The 22,880-nt window shown below is 52.9% G+C and overlaps 2 protein-coding genes across 2 annotated transcripts; one reads left to right on the top strand and one right to left on the bottom strand.

Moving 5' to 3' along the window:
• Positions 1–76: 76 nt before the first annotated feature.
• CSUI_001157 (uncharacterized protein) lies at positions 77–8,734 on the top strand. The gene is made up of 4 exons (XM_068061363.1): positions 77–1,135; positions 1,898–4,608; positions 4,943–6,856; positions 7,217–8,734. The coding sequence occupies exons 1-4, from the start codon at positions 788–790 to the stop codon at positions 8,187–8,189; spliced, it is 5,946 nt and encodes a 1,981-aa protein (XP_067926661.1). The 5' UTR covers positions 77–787; the 3' UTR covers positions 8,190–8,734.
• An 831-nt stretch (positions 8,735–9,565) lies between these two features.
• On the bottom strand, positions 9,566–22,160 carry CSUI_001156 (patched family protein). Its single transcript, XM_068061362.1, has 8 exons — positions 19,021–22,160; positions 18,249–18,741; positions 16,660–17,469; positions 15,521–15,913; positions 14,574–14,705; positions 13,669–13,811; positions 12,860–12,989; positions 9,566–12,388 (listed from the first exon to the last, which is right to left on the bottom strand). Exons 1-8 carry the CDS (start codon positions 20,916–20,918, stop codon positions 10,496–10,498), a joined length of 5,892 nt encoding a protein of 1,963 aa, XP_067926660.1. The 5' UTR covers positions 20,919–22,160; the 3' UTR covers positions 9,566–10,495.
• Between the last annotated feature and the right edge of the window lie 720 nt (positions 22,161–22,880).

Genomic DNA, 22,880 nt, shown 5'->3' with positions numbered 1-22,880 from the left:
AGTCCAACGCGGAATCCGCTGCGAGCGAAGTGAAAAGAAGAAATGCACACGACCCCCTTTCTGATTCATTGTTAATCTGTTTATTAGTAAGGACACTGGGCGGAAGACATGGGAATTGCTCTTCCTGACGGCGTTTTCGCCCCCGTTGACGTACATTCAGACAGCACACTTGGATACGAAGTTCAAGTGTGCGTGAACATGGATACTGTTTTCTATCCCTACTTCCTCTAAATGAAGAAGACAACTTGGGTTTCGTGTTGGAGAAGTCAGGAAGAGACCACGTGGCACGACTGGACAATGTATCCGCGTCTAAGCACTAGTATCCGACCTTCGTCTCACAGTTGCTGAGACTGGTCTTTTTACATCCACGGCTTTTCTGATGTGGAAGGCCTTTTGCAGCATAGATTTTGCAGGCTTATTCGCAGCAAAAAAGACCCGAGGTCTTGACATCCATGACGCGCAGACGGGGAGGAAGCGCTCTGCTTTGCTGCTTTGTCTGCTTCCTTTGTTCTCGGCCGTCTAATCTCTTCTCTCTCTATGCCCCGCCAGTGTTTTCGCTCATTCTCTCTTTCTAAATCCCTGCGCCTTCACGGGTCCCCGTCCACTTACGGGGTCTGAGCTATCTCCTCCCGAAGGGTCGAGGTTTTGTCAGACTGATGCCCTGATCACGCCGGAAGTGACGTCAAGGGTATGCCCTGTATAGATATTCCTACGCACTCCCTTGCAATATAACATCACGCTATCCAACTGTTTCTTCCTTGTCTTACTTCTCACACCGTTTGTCTCCATGGCCGAGTCTCCAAGAGAGGAGAGTGGAGGAGAAGGAGCATTCGGAGGAGTCCGCAGTCCTCTTCCGGATGATGTTGGGAGACTCAGGGCTCGAATTCAAGTTCAGAGCTCTCGTTTAGAGCTCCAAGAGAAACGCATCGCACAGCTACAGAGAGAGAAGGATGAGGCAGTCGCTTTTGCTTCTCAGCAACAAATAAAACTCAAGGGGGGAGAACACGGGGGCGGAGGGCACGGGGGTTCATCTACCTTTCTCCCGTCCCGTTCACAGAGGAGAAAGGGAGGTACGTGGGGGGAAGGGTTAGAAAGTGGAGAGGAGGAAAGATTGCGAGAAGACCAAGATGCCCTGGTGAGCTTCTACAACTACCAGTGGGGCAGGAGGCATGACGGGACACGTGACTACCCGCGCTTACCACTACCGGAGTAAACACGTGCAACACTGTTCACAGTATCATATTTTAGACCGAGTTCTGCAGTATCTTTGCATGACTGGTACTCTCGTAGTTATCATGGTCGGGCGACGCGTTGCCTCTGTTGTGAAGGACACCAGTACTAACTGTAACATCACATGAAACCGCGGCTGGAGAAGGAGACGGGTTGATGCCCCGAGGTGTGATCCAGTCGATCGCTGGATGAGCTCTGGACCGTGAATTTCCAGCGGACATTCTTAGACTTTAGTTATAGTTTGTGATAGAGTTCATCGGATAGGCTGGTTGGGAGTTCATGCGGAAAAGACGATTCCAGCTGACAGACAAACAGACCGGAGACGGAGAGAAACCCGACCGGAGAGTGTCCGCCTTCACGGATTTGCCTAGTGTTTCTAGTCATCTGAATTTCTGGGATCCGCGTCGCGTAGTTAGACTAGGAAAGAGAAACCCGGCGTCTCCTGTCTTAAACGGAGAGGAGCCTTAATGAGAGATGGCGGGGGTACATTTGCACGCTGCAGGCGCCTGAACATGGCAACCGACTAGAAGGTAGCTGTATTTGTGTTTCCTGCAGCCTGAGGGTACACCGGAAGCTACGGGTTGCCATACAGCTAACATGACTGCCTTCTTTCCCTTGTTTCGTACGAGTCGAAAGGCATTGTATTCTGATTTCGGATTCTCTCCAGGCATGTGAGAACGACAGGCTTCAACAGCGGGTTGAGGAGCTCGAGCGACGTAACCGTGAGCAGCTTCAGCTTCTTCATAAACTCCAGTCTCGACGCACACAGGAGATTCGAGAACGACGAGGGGGTCTTAGCACACAGCATGGAGGGCTGACAAACAGCCAAGTTTTCCCAACAACGGAAGAAGGACCAAAAGAGAAAGCTTGCTCTTCAAAGCCCCGCCAAGGAAATGGCAGATTTTTGGCCGGGGGTAGACGAGAACCACAGAGAAGAGGAGAGAATCCTGAAGACGAACAAGAAGTTTTCCGGGCAACATCTCAACGCTCTTCATCTTCCTCTGGTCGTCTTTCTTGTTTAGTGCTCGACCAAGAGAAGCAACACAGTGTGGAGGACGTGACTGTTGCTAGGTGTGAGAAGAAAGCCGAGCGGGAGACGAAAAGTGTAGGGACACAAACAGTAGGGAAAAAAGGAGGAAATCCTCCTTCAAGAGGCTGCCTTGATACAGGAGTTACTCGCGTCCCAGTCTCTACAAGCGAACATGGAGAAGTGAGAGACTCTTCTCGATTTCAAGAAGTGCTTCGCAATCAGTTAGGAGACATTCGGCAGGAACTGACAAGCGACAGAACAAGCCGCAGAAGAAGTACTCTGAGAGACGTTGCAGGCGACTCAGGCGACTCTTTCTCTTCATCATCATCTACTCCGTCGTGGTTTGGTCTATGTCGTTCTTCGTCTTTTCCTCTTTTCGCTTCCGGTGTACGTCGTTCTCGTGTAGCTGGCCTAGAAACTGTAGGAAGCTGTTCGGATGCTCGGAGACCCTTGGGGGAGAGAGACTTTTCTGTCATTTCGCCGTCTCGCCGGTTTCCGCGAGGACAGAGACGAGAATGTGGTATAACACTCAGTGCAGACAACGACGAAGAGGATCGGAACTGCCTGAGAAAGTTGAGCTCTACGCCATCTCCTGTGACTAGTGAAGAAGAAAGATGTCTCCTACGAGAATTCGATCAGATCATGCTAAGGCGGGGAGCAAACACTTGGGGTCCAGTCGTTTCTCCTTCAGCTGTCATGTCACTACGAGATTCTCTTCACTACGTATGTTCATCTGCTCGGGCTTTCATGGAGACAGAGACGCTTGCTGAAGTCTTAGGGAATGGCTTCTTTTTCTCACCCCGTCCCCCCGTGTCTCCCTCTCCCCCCCGATGTTCCTCGTCTGCTCCGCGGACAAGTCAAGGAGGTTTTTGTTCTGCTCCTTCCACTGTATCAGGAACGAACACAGCAGTACCAAGGTCTACTTCCGCGGCGGGTCGAGCAAGAGAAGAAGGAAGCTGTCCAGGTGATACCTGCAGAAGCACAGCAGCACAGATTTTACAAAATATTCATAGACAAAGAGGCGAAAGGAAGAAACACTTGAGAAACAATCTCATCACATTCTGGCGGCTTTTAGATCTGGAGTTGAGCCGGGTTGTTGGCCTTCCTCAAGAACCGGCCTGGGTTTGCGCGTTTCTTGACTTTCTGAATCAGCTGTTTTTACGACTCCCTTGCTGTGTCCGACTCCTCTTCTTCTCTGCCCACGACGTTGCTTCCAGAGACACATCTCCTCTCCGGACTGAGGGTACCTCGGAAGGCAGGGAAAAACAAGAGCTCAGCCTTACAGAAAACCCAGGCGTGTGCACAGAAAAAGAAGACAGACGAAGAACTGGAATTTCTGCTTCGCTGTCGACATCAAGTGACGGCTGTAGGTCTTCTGTCGAGAATTTTGCTTTGCCTTGCGTAGCCGAGGAAGACGATGTAGCAATTGTCTCTGAAATGGACGGAGAAATCAACCGTGCGATCTCTACCTCCAAAGGAGGTCCGGACGAAGAAGCCGTGACTAGTTGTCTCACCGGCGAGACAAATAGACAAGTTGTCAGGCAGGACGAGAAGAGGGAAGAAGAAGGGAGTCATGATCATCCGTCTGTAAAGGAAGTAGCGGACGAGGACTTTTCAGAAAGAGGGTGGCTTATTAAGCAAGTTCTAGAAGTTGTACATGCAACGCTGAAACGTCTTGACAACAACTTGCCTGACGATGTAGCCTCCATTCATTCGGTCCGCACGCTGAGACAGAAGAAGTTAGGCTTTTCGGATCAAGCTGGAAATCATGGATATTTGTCAGGACAACAAGGAGCACGCCGTAGGAAACATCAAGAGACTCCGTATCCCTCGGACCGTTGGTCGTCTTCGCTGCCGCGATCTCCTCTCTTCGGAAGTTCCTTCATGACTGAGGTAAACTCTGCTTCCTCGTGTGATGACAGACGCGGTAGCGGGACGACTGATGCAGCAGGAGGGTGTCAGTCACCAGGAGGTGTCTTTTTACTTGCCCACCCTGAAATTGCTAGAGGAGGTATAAAGGAGGGAAGAGAACAGAAGGTACGGGAGGAGGCGGACCATGTTCGCACACTCTCCAGAGCTTCTTTTGAAAGGATAGAAGTAAGGGGTAAACAACGCCCCGACCAGGCGAGCTGTACCACATATGGCGGGAGTATTTACACCTCATCCCAAGGGCAAAAGAACCTGGATGTTAGTGGGAGAGCGCAGTCTTCTTCACAAGGAAACCTTCATTCGCCCCACCGGCGAAATCGGGCAAGCGGCCGACTCGGACGTGGGCACGGGTCAGGTACAGAAAACTGGACTGAGATTTTGAAGCCTCTAAATCTTGCAGGCGATGAACAACTTCCCAGGTGAGGTTGCAAAGACATTATTTTTACGCTGTGGATGGGAGTTACGCTGTAGCCCCAATCAGCTGTGCTGCTTGAAGTCCTGGCTGATACTCGAAGCAGTTCTGTTGCACCCTCGCAATCTGGTCGTTGCATTGAAGCTGTGTGTCTGCGATGTTGGGCACGGGGGCCCAGTAAAAGCAAGACAACGTCTTCGTCGCAGATTGGTATCTGAGAAAAGGAAGCGAAGAGAGTCGTCTGGTGCTATGCAGACGCATTGAAAGCCAGCGACCCTGAGCTCGGTGTCTCACGAAGAAGATATCCAAGTGCGTCTGGGTCCTTTCTTGCTTGCGTACAGGTACCCTCTTCCTTTCTTCTACCGTATGCTTTTTTACGGCCAGTCTGGTGCAGGGTACGGCCCTCTCCTCCAGGCTGACCAAGCTCTGCCCTTACAACAGAGTCTTCTTCCATCTCCTTGTTTTGCTGTCCCCGCATGGAATATTTCGTCTGTCCCTCCTCTCCTGTGGTCCTTTCTCTTCGTCCTTCAGCGACTCTTTTGCCTGCTTGAAACGATAGCTACCGCTCTCATAAAGTACGAGCAGCGTCTCTGCTTTCTTTTGCGTCACGCTGGAAACTCCCCGATGTCGGAGAACGACAACGAAGCTTCTGAGAAGCAGACACGAGATTTTTCTCGGCCCTGGGAAGAAGACATTTTCTTACGAGACAAGAAACAGGTAACCTCTGGGGAGCAAGATGATCTCTCTACTCTGTCTCGCTTTTTTGCTCTCCATTGTTTTTCCAGTGAACGCGGCCACGGGACATCGGTGAAGCCACCTGATGAGCTCTCAAGCAGTTTCGATACATTTTTGAGCGATTTCCGAGCAGCCTCCCGGTTGTACATGGAAAGCACGGTTTTGACAGAATTACATACCTTAAGGTCATCCTTGTTTCTTGACTTCTTCGTCCCCCTCGATGCGTTCCCGGCCCTTCACGAGATTCTTCAAATGCATGCCTTGACTAACCCGCCCATCGCTGGGGAGCCGTTGTCAGCTACGCTGCTTACTTTAGTTCAGCCTTGGTTGATAGAAGAAGTCCAGCGGATGGAACGAGACGGAGTACAACAGAAGAGCCACCAGAGTGTCGAACCTCCCGGTTTGTGGAACTCCGTTGGCAGACGGGCTAGTGACGGTGAGAACAACATCAGTGACTATCGATGGCAAAGAGATGAAGAGAGGAGATCACGAGTGAGCGAGGACGACCAAGAAACGCGACTCTCCTGCGACGCACAGCAGCGACCAGAAGTCCTGAAGGACAGTCTCCTTGAAAACAGTCAGCAAGTAGGTATGTGGCTAGAAGCGTCTCTAGATTTCTTTCAGCATCCTCCGCCTCCTCTATCTGAGCTGCGTCTTGCAGCTATGGATCTTGTGCGAAAGATACTTTTTCTCTCCGGTTACTCTTTCGGCGAGTTGCTTCAGATGGAAATGCATCGCTCACCCGGCAGTGAGCCAATGCGGCTAAGAAGTCCTGTGGAAAAGTCGTCCGCCGGGATTTTTGAGTCAAAGGGCAGTTCGCCACGAGGTTACCAAGCAGCAGGAAACGTGACAGATTCATTAGTCAGAAGCCATGAAGAGGAAAGCAGGAATTTCCTGAAGTCCGGGGACAAAGTACCTTTCCTGTTCAACTCCTCTGAGAATGACCCGTCAAGCAAGAAGGGAAAACAGGGAGACCTCAGTGTTGGAGGAAAGAGAGGAAGAGTGCCTGGAAGAGACCTGCTGCAAGCAATATCCGTCTTTGTTTGTTGTGAGTCTTCATTGTGGATGAAAAAGAACAGTCTGTGGCTCTACGGAGCTCCTTTCCTTCAGTGCGCCTCGTTTTTTCTCCGGTGTCCGGAAGCGAAGATGACCGAAGGAGAAGAAAAGAGGACCTCTGTACATGGCTGCCTTGAAGAACAGGTAGATCGCCCGGAGGTAGAAAACTACGGAGAAATACGGCTAATAGAAGGCCGAGAGGAAGAGGGGAGAAGCGGCCAAAGAATCAGACTCATCTCTAGTACACCTAGGGTGGCACGAGGAAGGCAAGGAACAAGGAGGAATCATGACGAAGAGTTCCTTTCTAAAGCAGGGCTGTCTTCTTCTCTTCTTCCTTTAGAAACAAGGGCAGCCGAGTGTGCAGCTTTGAGTGTCAGGGAAAGTGCGCTGCGAGTTTTTGAAGCTCTTCTTCTCCAGCCGAACAATGAAGAGCTTTTTCTCGGTCGCCTTGAATCTTGGAACGGGTACGGCGTTCTTCTGAAGGAAGTCCGGTTCTCCTCAGTCTGTGAAGACGACTGCCTGTTTCCTGTGATGACCCGCAGGCGTCAAGGTAGCTTTGCTTTGCTGTTGTCGCATATGAAGATCGAAACACCTCTGAAAACATTGCCGCGTCCCTTGTTTGTTGCACATGTCTTAGCTTGAGTTCACCAGTGCACAAACGCGAGGTTCGTAGTCGCTTCTTCGACCCCGCGTTTGTGCGCTACGAACATTGCCAAACGCACAGGAGACCGGGTTGTTTGGGTTGCTGTACTGGGGACGACTTGATGTTAGACGATCTCGAGCCACTACGTTTTTTGGTGTCGTTGTGGCCCGCGTGTTCGCAGGTCAACCCCGTACACGTCAACTCTGATTCAACGCGTTGTTATCCTCGCTTGGTATCTCGCTCGCCCTCTATCGTCTCTCTCTCGTCCGTGGCCGCCTCCTCCAGGTACCCGCACTACATTTCCACTCTACCGGCCTGTCGAGCTTCAGCAGCTACTCGACGAAACTTCTTTGCAACTGCGCCAGTCGTGGCCTGGACTGAAGACAGATCAGACATACTTGCGCATGCTTACCAACCCAGGTGGTAAGCAGTCGGCCTCTGGAGTGGATGAGTTCTGCTTTTCATCCGCAGATTTTCCTCGCCCTCGCTTGTCTTTTGTTAGACAACACTTCTCGTCCTTGAGACGTGTGCGGCACCCACCGAGTGACGCGTCTTCTCCCGGTGCCTCTCCGGTCTGCGCTGCAGCAACTCGTCACTTTACTGGCTCTCCCTGTTCTCCCCGTGATAGGTCGTTTGACCAGAAGCCAAACTGGATGCATGCCAGACACCTTGCTTGGAATATCTGCAGAGCACATATCTCTTTCCATTCTGTCATTTCTCCTGAGGAAGCACACTATGTACGAGCTGAGCTTCTCAGATCGTCTCTCTGCTCTGCCCTCGCCATCCTGACGCACAAAGTGAGGTTAGGAGGCTGGGAAGCAGACAAGTTGTTGCGTGAATTAAGCGCGAATAGTCCAGTGAGTGCCGGTAGGGACCAGACAAGTTTGCAGTCGACAAATGAACGAAATGTGGCTTGCGGGAGTGATGGGACAGGTGGACGTGTCCCACTTGTGCCGGCTTCGCGGGAGAACCGAGGTCATGACGTGGCGCAGCACAGCGAGCAGCATTTTCTTTCCTCTGAGTTGCTTGGACGGACGTGGCCTCTCTTGCGGGCTCTTGCTGGGGTACTGGAGGCTGAGGGCTGCGAGAACGAGTTCTCCGTACTCGGGAGCTTCCAGCAATTTTCAACGCTCATCCACGCAGCGCTGATATGAGTCCCGCGGTTGGCCGCTCGTGACGCATTCTGGGTCAATCGTTACTGTTCTCGTGTACAGGGGAAACGATGGACCTTTACGTGTACGACTCTTTTTCCTCCGTAGAACGGTGTGTCCAGTGCGAGTGTTTTTTCTTCTTGGAGCTGTACACAGAGTTATGCGTCAGCACATACTCGAGAATTGCAGGCTCTGTAGCACGCGTGACGAAGCAGGTACACGATGCACACCGCGGCCAGACTGTCGCGTGGATACGCGTCCGCGTGAATTCGGCCAGAACGTATAGTGCGCCTGCCGAAGGACAGCGTTTTCCAGATGGAAAAAAATCCGTCAGTATGGTTTTGATGGGCACTCGCCATGAAAATTTTCGCGTATAGCTTCACATGTCAAGCTGAACAAAAACTGAACCTCGGTTTGTCGACGGCATTCTTTTCCTGTGGTTGGACGCTCTGGATTTCTGAGTATCCGCCCTCTCGCCCAACGTTGTTCTGGGGTTCTTCGCCCACCAGTCCAGCTGTGGTCAGGACAGCTGTGCCCAGGTTGGCCCTGAACGTCCTGGATTTTTTTTGCAGCAGCTCCAGAGAAATCAGTCGGCTTCTTCGACGGATGTACGCCAGGGAGACACCGCCGCGCAGACGTCCCTGGATCGGGCGGCTCGGAAGGTCGCATCCTGCCAGCTTTGCTTCGGCTAGCTGGCTCGGCGAAGCCGTGTTTTGCTTCTACTCGGACTGCTGGTATCCGATTTCCGCGAGCCTGTGGTATTGCGGTCTCAATCCAGTCTCATCAGCCTTGTATTCCGGGCAGGAACAGCAAACAGTTAGCGGATCAAGAGCATCGTGCATAGTGCCAGCCACACCAGCAAAGCCTCCCCAAGGAGGAGAAAGGCGGGAGTGGTCTAGACACCGGCGCGTCGGAGTCGCGAAGCCTCCTGGATTCACCGCGAATACAAGGGTGTCATCATAACCTAGCCCGGCCCAGCAGACCACCTAAAATGACGTAGTATCTGTAAAATTGCCGAGTGTTTTCCGGGCAGCCTTGTATGTGTTCAAAGCTAATGAGGAGGGGCAACTGTGATCAAGGGCCGCAGGCGTCCTTCGATGCGGCCCGGAGGGCGGGAAGACACAAAGAACTTCGGAAGATCCCCTGCCGGTAGCTGGATGCGATTAGCTAACACTGTAGAATGGGTCCTCTGGTGTACTCAGGCCGGAAGTAGGGATCCAAGGAGGAAGAGCCCGCGCCCGCAACGCACTTTCGTGTACTGTCCGCACCTCGTCCTGCGCTAAAACTGTTCGACGAAGGTGAAGTAACGTACTCCGTACTAGAGATAAGGAGGCATGCCTCACATCTCAAGTTGTGATTCATGCGCTTATTGACGCACGAGGACGGTGAGCGAGAAACAGGAAAAAAAAACTGTAGCATGCTTAACATTCTGGAGCCGGACAGCAGTTGGGACGATGCCAGCTACAAGCAGCATCCAGAGACTCAGTGTAGAAATTTTTTGAACTAGGGCTCATAGGAAAAACTCAAAGGTAGGAGGGAGCGGTCACCGTTCGGAAAAAACCAGCGGGGACCCTACCGCGCCCCCCGGCAAAAACTCTTCTCACTGGTCCAAGCAGCGAAGATGCTGCATACTCTGGCACCTGACGGAGCAAATAGAACTGCGCCTTCAACCGCGTGCGAGCCGCTGAAAAACGACGAGAAGCTGCAGGCGCGATGGGCGCTCTCTGATGATGATGTGTGTTACCGGAACGTCACTTCGGCATGGGGCGTGACTAATCCCTGCACGCAACTTAGAATTCAACCGTTTGTCGACTCTCGTTGAGCAGAAAAGCGACCTCGTAGCGCGAGTTTACGGTGTCTTGGCTTTCTGCAGGCCCTTAAGCTATGCCTTGTAGGCGGGTTGATGCCTGGTTACTCAGACAGAAAAGCAATTCTTCGTGGGTCAAGTCTCTGAAAGTGAGGTAATCTAGTTGAGCTTGTGTGGTCCACCTCTCACAGGCGCTATGGGCGAGGGTTACGTCAGTGCCGTGGTAGGCGTGCACCCAAGCAGCGGACCACTTCTACACCGAAGCAGCTCCGCAGTGTTACTCCCGGCTGTGGTCAAGTAGGATGCTTTGTCCGGCGACCCGACGAGGACAACTCAACCACTCCAGCGTTCTCGTTGGGTGTCACATCTTCGTTTTTACACCCAGCCAGCCTGTTCCTTCGTCTTTTGCTACTCTTGGCTGTACTTCCTCGCTGTCAGTTTTCTTCGTTACCCTCGAGCCGATTCCTCTCTGCACACTCTGCGCAGCAGCGGTCTCTCTTCCTTATGGTAGTCTGGCTTTCTCCTCCCCTTGCTTTTTCTGTCCCTCTCCTTGGCTTGGAAGTCCCGCCTCGATCCTCCCTTCCTCGGGGCAGCGGCTGGTGCTCCTTCCTCGCTGCGTCGCAGCCTGCTGTGACTGAGACCCCGCGCTTTGGCTTCGCGTCAGTCCAGTGTGTAGCCTTTCTTTTACTGTGTTTCCCTGTGGTGCCGTTGCTATGCTCTCATCTTCAGCGAGGCCTCGGCCGGAATCGAGTGGCGTCCCCGCTCTGCTCCGGCGGGCATGAACGGCACTGGAGGTCAAGAGATCCCGCGCTTTTGAGCCAGCGTTTTCGCTGCTGCCCTGTCGGAGACGTGTTGCACCGGAGGCAGGGGACGACGTCGACCTCAGCATAGATGTGGGGTGGCCGCTCGTAGACGAAATGGAGGAGGCTGAATGAGAACTGGGAGGGGGCACCATACTACTGCGGTGCTGTGACGCCGAGAGGTTGCGGGGATTGAAAGGCCCGAAGGGGCCGGATCGGCTTCTGCTTTTACCTGCCGCTGCCTCTAGACAACTTTGAAACACTTCCTTAGACTCCCCAGCAGAGAATTTTTTTCGGGAATGAGGATGCGTCTGAATGTGCTTCCGGTTGCCACTGCTCGCGCGGCGCTGCGTCTGGTCCGCGTTTCCCGGCTGTGTGAGACCAGTTTGAAGACAAGCCGCGGAACCCAGCTTCGCCGTTCCCGGGAAGCTCAAAACGCCTATGCCTTTGCGAACTTCCAGCACATGCCCCCCATTCGTGGCCGAACTTCTTCTAGATCGCATGCTAGTGCTACTGCGTCCACTGCTATACAGGCTGCTTGCTTCCGTTTGTGTCGACGGTTGTATCGGGGGCTGAGAAGAGGCAGTGAGACGGACACCGGGATCCCCTTTCCCAGTTTCCTTGGGCTCGGCCCGCCCTGCTCCCCGATCTCTCGAGCCTCCTTTTGGCTCGCTGGTGAGCCGAGCAGTATCGGATACGCACCGGCTGCCGTTGCCGGCGGAAAGAGCTACAGGGTACTCATCCATGTCGCCGGTTGATTCCACTACAGTCGACGGGGCCTCAGGGTTTTGTAAGCTTCGATGCTGCGGAAAGGCGGAAGGTAACTCCAGTTCTGCAGAGTGAGCTTCTGCTGGGTGCCTCATCGACGTGGCAGTCGCACTTAGAGCAGCTAACGCCATTCCAGCGTCTTTGTGGCCAGCCAGCAGCTGACGGTGCTGATGGCTACCATAGTCAACGGGACTGCTGCCGTAGCTCAGACGGGGGTCATTTTTTTCACCGTTGCTCCCTATAGAATAGAGGCCGGGCTGTGTATGTACGAAGCGGGAGCCAAGGTAATGTCCTATGCCTGTGCTTTTCATGGGTCCTTCTCTCTCGGCACTAGCAGAGTGAGGAGGCAAGTTGAGTTTCGTACCAGGTAGCAGCACCGGGAGTGAGGCCGCGTGGGGATGGACGAGCTGTTGTTGGGGCCCGCTGCGTCCTGCGTCCGTCGTAGCTAGCGTCCGGGCACGGTGCAGCGATGGCAAATGGGTGCGTTGTGGGTTCTCCTCAGACGGCACCGACCCAGCGGCCACTGCGGCTACGGCCGCAGTCCGGCTATTAACGCCCTGGTTGATGACAGAAAGCTCCTGAGAATGAATGAGGGCATCATGAGGATGGGCAAGCTTCCGAGAAAAGGAGGCACTTCGCGATTTCCCCATCGGCTCCTGCTTACAAGGGTAATCCTCGCCTCCTTTCTTAGGAGGGGGGACATCGGGAAGCTCGGGAATTGCAGCAGACGTGAGGGCGTGTTCTCCGTGACCCCCACCCATGGGACCGACCCACGACAGAATGACGGGAAGAAGGAACATGCCATGGCTTGCGCCGAAGACGACCACCTGGGAAGTGACAGCAAAAGAAGCTAAGCAAAACATGCGTTTTTAGCATCACCCACCCAACGAGGGTAGAGCTGCAGATGCGTAACTTCGTGGCTAAACGAAGTGTACGAGTGTATAGTCTCAGTTCAAAACAAGTTGCCCAAATGTTGTTAAAAATTCATCCCCCATTTACTCCGAAGCATATACACGTAATAGGGACAATGAGGAGTGCAGCCTGGGGAACACAAGCAGACACCCGAGAGTACGTTTCCTAGTACATTTATCACTCAGTACCAAACCTGGCGCCCGCAACTGTAGGGGTACGGGAACCAAACATTTGCCGGCAGTACGTACTATTTCGGTGCACCGAGGCACTACTACGCGCATTCTGCATCCTAAGGAAGGTGAAGGCTGGCCTTTCACGGGGGGGTGTGAGTTACATAGTTCTTTTCTGGCGAGAGCTCTGCCGGATAGCGTCTACTGAAAACGCACCATGACCATCATCCGGAAGAAGACAGAAAATACGAAGGATTCCGAGAATCCAAGAAGAAGAATGCCTAAAAGTGTCGAGCAGGCGCCATGAAAGACAGGGTTGCCCATCAGCACCAAGCTCTCAATGACCCTGCAGGCAGCAAAATACAGGCCCATATCCTTTTATAACGGTGTAGTGCGCACATAGTACCGAGAGAAGGATGTGGTGCAAACACCGTATGCCAGTAGGAATCTGTGGACAAGCCTGCATGGTCTGTGCCCTTCAGGATGTTCTTGCGAGCTTTCTAAAGTCAACGTCAAAAGGGGAAACGAAATCCAGCAATTTTGAAACTATCCGCGCTGTAGGGACACATACGGCGTCTCCGGCGCTGTTAATGCTTTACTTTCGGACCTGAGGTGTGTTTCAAAGCCCGCAGATTCATGCCTACAATGCGCGCATGCCCTAAGATCGCGCATCTTGAGCACGGACAGCGTCGTAACGCTTCCTTCTCTTTTCGACTGAGAACAGATCACAGCCTTGTGCCGATTCGTCCTGCTGGGTTGCAGTGGTACCAAGTTTACGGCATGATCGCTTGGCTTTTCGAGTGATCAGCTCTGGGGCACTGTCTCGCAGGCGTTTCCCGAAATCCCTCCTAAAACTAAAGTTAGCTAAGAACGCAACGCACTGTCACAGGTTTCACTAATTGCTTTGCGACTGCAGCCGAGAAATGACCGGCTTTGTGCTCGTTACAAGTTTGTGTTGGGATGCCATGTGCCGTGTCGTTTTTCTTTCAGGGCGACGCACAGCAACTTATGACGGTATGACGCACCTTTTTTCGCGTGTTTCTCCTTTGCAATGCGTGAAGGTATGGCACAGATGCGCCGAGTAGTCTACAGCAAAACCAATACTGATGACCAGAGCTATAGTGGAAACCATGTGCAGCTTAACCTGTACGCACAAAGAAGGAGAGCACTGCACCGACATTTTCCGAGAAAGCTGCGGTTCAAGCCGAAATACCTGCTCTCATTGATGTATAGTGGGGAGTGAGGGTAACACGTCGCGAACTTCTTGAAGCGGAGAAGGTCTGGATGTGTCGGGGAAAAGTAGAACAAAAGGGTACGGGGCCTTGGTAACTCCAAGTCCCTGCTTTCTGTCTGACCTCCCAGGACTGCCTCCAGCAATCACCCACAATTGCGTTTACCTCTACTGTCCCTTATCTGGTTCTGCAGGTATAGCCCGCATGCATTGACCTTGACCATGAAGGAAGGGGGACTTGTGAATATTCCACCCGTGAGGCCTTCTGGATATCTGCTCCTGATCTGTCTAGAGTTTCGAGGAATGTTAGGACATTGCATCCTTGAGATCTTGACTTCACCGCCGTCACACATCACTGTCCCCTCTGTCCGTGAGCGGAGACAGTACATACAGTACAGAGGTTCTCTATCAATATACCTTCAGGTTTCTTCAGGGGCCGACGTTGTTAACACGAGGGGATTCCTGCTCGTCGATTGACATAATTCTATTCGTGTAGAGTAGTCTTATGCCCCGGCATGCATGTTCACAAGAATTATGGCTTCTTGTATGGAATGGGATGACACATCCTCTCAGCCTTCCTATGTGTTCTGGTGTCTACGGTATTGTTATGGGCTCGGGGGATTCCCCGACGTGCAGAGAGAGAAAACCAATGAACTCGAGCGCCGGAGGGTCCCAAACATCTAAGGGTGGCGTTTTGACTCTGTAGTTGTCTACGACAACTGCACTTGCCTTCCAAAAGTACATGAAGCCGAAGAGAGCAAGATCAATAAGGCAAATCATGACGATGACGAGCAATCCAGCCAGGGCTTCGGGAATCAAAACAAAAGCCACCTGAAAGCATAACAAGGAATCTATGAAAGAAAACCACTTTCCTGTGGAGGCAGCGACAAAAGTAAACCCATTGCAGCACTGTGTCCTTGTTTTAGACGCCTGGACTTCACATCCTTTCCTCGTGGGAGACTACAGAAGGCAGCTTTTCTCCTTGGTGGCAATTCGCAGTCATGAATATATGACGCTAAAGGTACGAACACACGACACTGCGAGTCGACTCCAGTTGCTTGCTGTCAGCGCCATATGAAGTTCCCGGATTCGGCTGGCCTACAGTGCGGAGCTGATAGTATTCAATAGAACAAGCTGAAACGTGAAGAGATGCGGCTGCTACAGGATATACAGAAAGGTACAGCAAAAAGACTTAGATAGCATGAACGGGCGCAGACAATCGTTATTCCCTTCTCTTGAAAAGACCGAGACTTCCTGGCAGGAATGTATAAGTGCGATGGCTAGACAACCGGAAAACCACGTTCTTCACCTGTCACAATCCTCAAACGCACTGCCCTGCACAGGACTGTCTGCGTAATGATAGAGATAGAAAGGTGTTTGCAACTGTTTGCTACTTTGGTTAGCGGCGGCAGCAGAGACGCTTTGCCGGCCGTGTTAGCACTCTTTACAGTCCGAAGTCTGGTAACGTCTCCGTGTCCTCTCCTAGGAGGGTATCTCGATAGCCGCGATAGTCTGACTGAATATCACACGTGCGCACGACAAGAGCTATTTAAGAATATTTCTCCGTCATGTGAGTAGTGCACATGTACCAAATATCGTCTCTCGTCCCCTCGATAGCCGGAAGGAACTTCACTTCATCTTCTTACGAGTAACATCGCAATACCAGCCGAGAGCATGTTGATCAAAACAGAGCTGAGGATGCCCAGGTCGCTTTCATAGAAGATCATCATGTAGGTATATGGCACCGCGTAAAGCGGGGCCGCAGAACCTTCCTTGCTCTCTTCCACGTCTTTTTTTTCCGGCACTGGCGCATTCTCGGCGCTGTGTCGTGCTGTTGCCAGGAGTAGGCCTGCTTCATCGCAGTCGTCTCGTAGTTGTTTCATCCACGCCGCTCGCTCTTCCGACGTCGCCATGTACTTGGGTAGCAATCGCATACGCCATGTCTTCAGCTCTCTCCCTGTCCAGATGAAATCAAATTTGAACTGCCGGTAGGGGGACTTCGAGTGCACCAACTGGTAGTAGATGGTGTCCTCGAATATCTGATCTCGTTACACAACACAAACCCTCCGAGAGTGATTCTCGACGTGAATCTTCGCTTACCCTATGCCCCAGATAGCACCGACCACTTGCCCACTACCTCCCGACTTCAAAGGTAAGCGCAGTCGTTCCCAGTTGCCAGGCGCACCGGACTTTTTTCCAAGCCGAGCAAGAATGCGAGAGTTTGTTGGACAGATCGCCCAAAAGCTACTTCACTGTACGTCTGTGTCCAGTGTTTCGGTTCAACAGCATAGCTGACGAGACGAATAGTCCTGCTTAAGATTTAGCTAGCTACCTTGCCTTGGGTTTTGGACTTTCCTGTTGTCTTCTCTGCAGAGACAAGGGGTCGCACTCTGCAAGCCGAGCTCCCTGGAAGAGAACAAGGAGGGTCGGCGCTGGTGTCTCTACAGAAACCTTCCCACCGAGGGGGAGGCAGGCCCTGCCGAGCTCGTGTGCAAAGAACTCTCGATGGTAGCCGCGTAGAGCCTAAAGTGAAAAAAGGCCTTGCCAGCCTACTGCGTTTGTTGCAGATTGTGTGAGATGTCACTGTGCCGCCTGCTGGGCAGTTTGCGTTCTCGCAGCTCACGAACTACTTTGCTGCCTCTGCATAGAAGGTGAACAAGCGAAGAAGCGGCCGCCTCAGATACACAGCACCTGGTACCCGGTCTTCCACACAGAGCCGAGAGGGAACTTCTTCCCACCGACACTTCCGGAAACTGAACGATTTGAGCTTTATCTTCAGACGAACCTGTTTGTCTCCCATACGCAGCTTGGGTCCGAGTTGCGGGTCGTCCAGCATTGTCAGTAGGGGATTGACAAGCCTTGATGTCGATGGCCGCGACTCCACTTTTTTATGAAACTCTCGTAAGGCTGCCTGAACTCGTGGATTCCACCACTCTGTCCTCACAGTGGTCTCTTCTTCTAGATTCGCACCCGGAGACAGCAAGTCCCCTGATGTCATAGCTGGCGTTCGTGCCGTGTCGTCTGAGGCCGCCAGCTTTCGGCCCCCTGCGGATGCGACTGTCTGAGATCCCAATGTGTCGCTGTCAGCTCCTCCAACCGCGTCATCCGTCAAAATCAAGTGCGGGAATCCTTCCTCATCTGGCCAGGGGCTCAGACTAGCTCCCGGGCCCCCAGTCTCGCTTACTCCCAAGGAGGACCCACGTAACAAGGAAGGAGAGGAAAGCTTCTGATGAGAGGAGAAACTCCCATCCACTCGTTCTCTTGTTAGTGTTCTGTGGAAGGAATCCGGCTCAGGAACGTCTCTTTCAGATGTCTTGTGTCTTTTGCTTGCACTTGCCGGGTGCCTAGTGGAGGCAACAGGTTTGCCCGCTATTCCATCCGTACCTCCCGAGTCACCTGGGTGCTTCTTACGGTCCACGAAGAAGATGTCTGTTGGCTGGTCGAACTTGTTGAAGTAACGAGAAAAGTCACGGTCGAACTGGCGCATGTATGAGTTTGAGGGCGCCAACTCAGATAACTCAAGGCCCATCTCTAGCTTGGTGAACCCGTAGATCGACACACCTGCGACGCAGGCGAAGGCTAGTACGACTGTAATCTGAGGAGCACAGAACAGAAAAGCTTTACAGAAACATTTTACTACAAGCTAGTGATGGAAGGAAAGTGGAGGCCTGACGGAAACGGTCGAAGAGATGGCAGTGTAGCTTCGTTCAGCTGAGCAGAGAGCCAGCGGCGGCTTCCTAGTCTAGTGATCCGCCCATACTCCTCACCTTTAGCAAGTAGGAGCTGCGAAGGCGGGACGTGACAACCGTGTGTGCCGTTCAACAGGTCATAGCGGAGCTTATTCACGGAGGTGTGTGCGTTAAGATCCTACCATCTGGCTAAAGGGTGTCCCGCAACAGTTCGAGTTGACCTGTAGTAGCTCCATGTCTGCCTAGTACATTCCGTAACACCTGAGAAGATCACTTTCCATCTCCCCGCTGGCATGCCACCATTGCAAGTTTCTCGGTCGGCGCGAGAGCTCCTGTAGAAACTGAGTCAGCCGTGAAACAGGCTAGCTCCACGGCAGCAGGCCCGCTGAACACAGATTTGGAGAAATGATTTTATTAGCCCTGCCGAACCTCTGCCTGGGCCCGAGCGAAAACATACCCGCTATGCCGTGTGCAGACAACAAGCGTTAGTGCCTAGGTGGGAGGCAGGCTTTGGGTTATATGAGTAGGAGCACCTGCATCGTCTCGGTTTACTACATATATCCAATCCCCCTGCAGGATCTTGTGTTGCTGAGTACTAGGATTTTCAAGAGTAACAGTGTTGCAAAGTGCCGATGCCACACGACAGCTTCTCCTCCCTTCTGCGAATTGCATTCCTAGGACCCACACATGCACGGTCTGCAGGCTTTTGTGCACTCGCCTTGATTGGAGTCCACATAAGGAAGGGGCCATAGTAGCAGAGGAAGAACTGACGCCATTTGCGGCCCACGTTTCCCCTTGGTTCTTCGTACAACGCCTCCCGAGCAAGCGCCGGGTGCAAATCTCCGATAGTGGTAGTTAGCCGCATCAGATCCTCGCGCTCTTCACCAGCACCTTCAACTATCTGCTGAAGACCTCCCTCTGCAGAAGTACTAGTGCCGAAGAAAGCAACGGCTTTGTCTCCGGTAGCGCCAGTCTGTCCCGGCTTGTTTACACTCGTCTGAGAAGCGGCACTCGAGTGCAGGTAAGGGGCCGAGAGTGCAGACGTGCTGTGCTGTGGTAAAAATGGAGGCGGGGAGGTGGGGAAATTCGCCGCGGCATTCTTCGAGGGGTCAGCAGGAATCGACACTGCTGGAGACACCTTCCTAGATGATGCAGTCGGAGGGTGATGTGCGGTTAGGCTGTAGGCACAAACACCAGTAGGAAAGCGAAACAGTCTCCAGAGCGGCAAAGGCAGCAGAACACGATATGCCAGTGAGTGGTTGGTGGGAAAGCTACGTATCAGTTTCGTGCGTAGAGGGTCTTTGACCAAAGTGAAACCACATGCATGCAGACAGTTTCTCCTGTGAGGCACGGTAATGAACGAACAAACACTAGAACAGAAAGCCTGACAAGCAGACCCGGGCAAGAGAGGGAGAGAACGAAACCTGTGGGGCTCGGAAAGTGACGTGTACGCCTACAGCTCTTTGATACGCCGCAGCAGTCGGCCTTGGCCATCAGGTCGTGTCTTTCCGGCGGTCCCTCTAGCTTCTACCACTCGCCGTCTTCTGCGGGCGGCCGCCTTGATCTTTTGCTCTTCGTAGAAGACATTTACTTTGTAAGCAATGAGCTCTTCCTGCGACAAAGAAGACGTGCTGTCGAGCACCTTCCTTTCTTCATCCGTCATATGTCCGTAACGCTCGCGCGCGGCTTTCTCCCTGTCCGATATGTCGGGCAGGCAGAAGGGGCACACCCGCGCACATTCCTCTCTCCTGGCGTCAATACAGAGTGTTGGAAAGAAGAAGGCTAGGACAAAAACATACCCCATAAGCAAGGCCATAGCCGAATAAACGCAGAAGTTTCGGATCGACATATACGTGCTGAAGGCGCCGACACCAAAAGAAATCAAGTTTGTCATCGTAGTAATGCTGATCCCCAAGCCGGAGATTCGGAGAGCCTGTACGCAACGGTCTTCTGGATTATGAATGGTGTAACTCACGCAATAGCAATTCATAATGACGAACATATCGTCCACTCCGATACCGAGCACGAGGAAAGGACAGATAAGCACCGTCGGCACCATGGGCATGCCCATGTAAGCAACGATTCCCATGCCGGCTCCTAACCCCATGAACGCTGCCCCGAAGCCCATCAATGCTGAAAATAACTTATTTCTGTATAGGTCGCAGGAAAAATTCAGCCCGGTGGAGTAGGTTGCAAGGATGAAGAACGTGAAAACGACGTACACCACGTCTTTGGACTCTGATGTGGACGCGCGCAGCTCGTCATCACGAGAGCGAAAGGCCTGGAAGGAGACTCGCAAGTCACCGAATGATTGGTTTTCCTTCAAAATCTGAATGAACAAACGCTCCCACATCATATTCCGATCCTCGAACTGAGCCCTTCCGTCCGCATCATATTGCAGCATTGCTGCCTCGGCTTTTACAATGCAGTCGATGTCTACAAGGGCAAAACCCGGTTTGTCTGGCATTGCCTTAATGCGGTGGGGCGGTAAAAGGCGCTTGGCGAGCTCCACAGGGAGAGGCCTCCAGCACTGTTCTGTTGTTGTACCACCAAGGTAGTACTCGGGAATGAAAGCCGCCTGCTTTGTATTGTACACTGTTCCGTCGAACACCCAAACTTCCGGCTCGTTCGGCAGGAGACCCATTTGACGCATCTCGTGGAGTCCGAATTTGAGCACAGAATCAATGGAACATTCTCCCCAGGGATTGACCATGCAAATGTCTTCAAAAGTCATGTAGTCGCGATCGTCCATCACGCCCCGCCCCGTAGCTGAGGCTACTCCTCCGCTGGCCCCAGGAAGGTCACTCTCTTCTCTCCTCAATTCAGAGAACCCATCGCCATCGGTGTCCCCTCTCAGAGTGCTCGTCGAGTGAATGTTGTCATTTTGGTCGCCGAAGGTGCGGGGGATCACGAGCTTCCGACTTCCTGCTGGGTCGACCTCGCGACCGCGAATGATCGCATCCATGTGCTGGATTGCTTCGAGATGCTTCCACGTGAGGATGTTTCCCCCTTCATCTTTATGCTTGAGAATGACAACGCTTTTGCGACCTAGGACATCACCGAAGTACGAGCTGTGCAAAGACCCGTCGTCTCTTGCTCGGGAGTAGGGCAACGAATACAACTTTTCTGCACCGTCTATCCAAACTGGTGTCGGCGGGAGGAGCCCCGACGCCATAGCGGCGCACACAATCAAAGACGCTATCATCACATGATACGGATACCTGTAACAGACTCGACCCCACTTGGCAAATCCCTCTCCAATAGCTTCTACAATTGACTCCTTCTGGTGGAGAAGCTCCTTGCAGAATGCATTGTAGCCTCTCCAGCATCGCCGCAGCCACGGCAACACCCCCATCTTCCCGGAGTCACACGCGGAATCTGTGTCGACCGGGACAGGAGAAACGTGTTGCGGAGCAAACCCCAAGAAAGCACATCCGGAAAAACTCTTAGGTGTCCCCTTAAGGGACAGTCACGTAGTAGCTCGGCCACTGATAAAACACCCAGGAAAGCCTTTCTCTTCCTGACCGTCAGACGGCAGCTGTCCTTTATATTCAAGGCGAATCCGGGTATGACTCTTCGGAAAAAGTTGCGTTCGCAGAGAGTGAAAAGTGATATTGACCTGTCCAGTTAACCGTCGGAGAAGAGTGTAGCGGGTGCTCGCGCACAACTCGGCCAAACTGTTTAGCCAGCTCGTGGACCTGTCCGTCTCGCTTTCCTCTCGGCCGGAGATGGTATTAGGACGGGATGGGAGCTGCAAGAGACTGCAGTTCAGCGTCTCGCTCTTCGGTGGTACTGTCCCCGGCTGGCCTTCGTTTTGGGTGGGGCGTGCAGGGATGCCACACACGCCCATACAATTCCGGTTCGTGAGGCACAAGGCAGTCTACTCGTAGAGGTGCACGCGCCCGTCGTAAGGGATGAGTGAACGAAACCTTCCCCAGCTCAAGCACAGCCGCAGCTGTGTACGGAGCGGCGGACAACCAACGGACCCCGTTTGCTTCCCTGTCTCGATTTCGAGGAACTTTCTGATCTGAATCGACGAGCAGCTGAGGTCCACGCTCTGTCTGAGAGACGCTGGAGGTTCTCCCAGCTATGCAAAGCAGGCGCCTGCTGAGAACTCAGTTTCGAAAATTGGGCAACACCGTTAGGAGGGAACCACCGCCGACAGATAGCCATAAACGCGAACTACACCCGCACTAGCAAAGCCACCTCATTCAGTTGGGTGTAACAGGAACTGAGGAATTGAAAAGCCATGTCACAATCTATATCGCTTCACTCGCGACCGCGACGAACCTCATCGGAGATACCTGAGAAGGACAGTGGAAAAAGTCGTCGGAATTTCACTCCGGACCGTGGCACGCTGCGCGCTCTTTGTAGCCGGCGTTTTTGGGCGCAAAAAGACTGTCACGAGCATGTTCTGACACGCTCAGCCTGGCACGAGTTTCCTTTTCTTTCGGAAAGTGGTCCAGCGAGCAAGCAAAAAGTCTAGGAGGAGAGAGGAATTCTCCGGACGAACCAGAAGGCTTTTACGTCGGCTCCTCTGGCGACGAGCTTCTGATTCTCTCGTTGGTTCTGTCCTCTGTCGTGAACAATCTCCTCTGTATTCTGCCCTTAATTCCGGGCCAGCATTCAAAAACTGCAAGCCACCAGCACGGCCCTTTCGAAAGGGTGGGCTATAACGTTAGCACACTGTCTCGGCATGGATGGTACAGCTTGGGAGACCGCTGTTTCATGTACCGCCGTAGCGGATCCCAACAGCTTGAAGGAGCGCTCATTGCACGGGGGAGTTAAGCACTGATCAAGAGAACTTCAGACGTTCACTGCGGAATGGCCGTTTTACAAGAGCCCCTTTTGTCTCTTCACCGCTTTGAGCACAATGGAGAGCAGCCTGTCAGTTCGCTGGACTCTACGAAGGTGTTGCCGATTGATGCGAGGACGAGACACGAGGAACGAAGAAGTCTCCGGAGGGCCGGTGTCACCCGTACAGCAGGTCCAGCCGATGCGCTGTTATAGTCCTCTCTGGGCGGGAGAGCCCGTAGCTCAGAATTAGCTGTGGCCGAAACTCACGACGTGCAAGCAGGCACACACAGGGCAAGGTGCAAGAAAGCGGCCTGAGCTCCAGCTGTACAGAAACACTGTCACTCCCCCAAGCTAATAGCAGAATATCTGTTGCTCTGCGCTTTCACTGGCAGACCTGAGAGCCCGGTGATTCTCGCACCGTTGTCTTGAGATGTGACAAATGGCGGCGTGTCTCCGCGGGTAGCTTGTATGGGCGGAAACTTCTACTTTTGTGTAATACATGCCCACTGCTGGTTTAACC

This window comes from Cystoisospora suis, assembly GCF_002600585.1.
Source record: "Cystoisospora suis strain Wien I chromosome Unknown contig_459, whole genome shotgun sequence".
NCBI classification, from domain to species: Eukaryota; Apicomplexa; class Conoidasida; order Eucoccidiorida; family Sarcocystidae; genus Cystoisospora; species Cystoisospora suis.
This window is presented reverse-complemented; position numbering and strand designations above follow the sequence as displayed.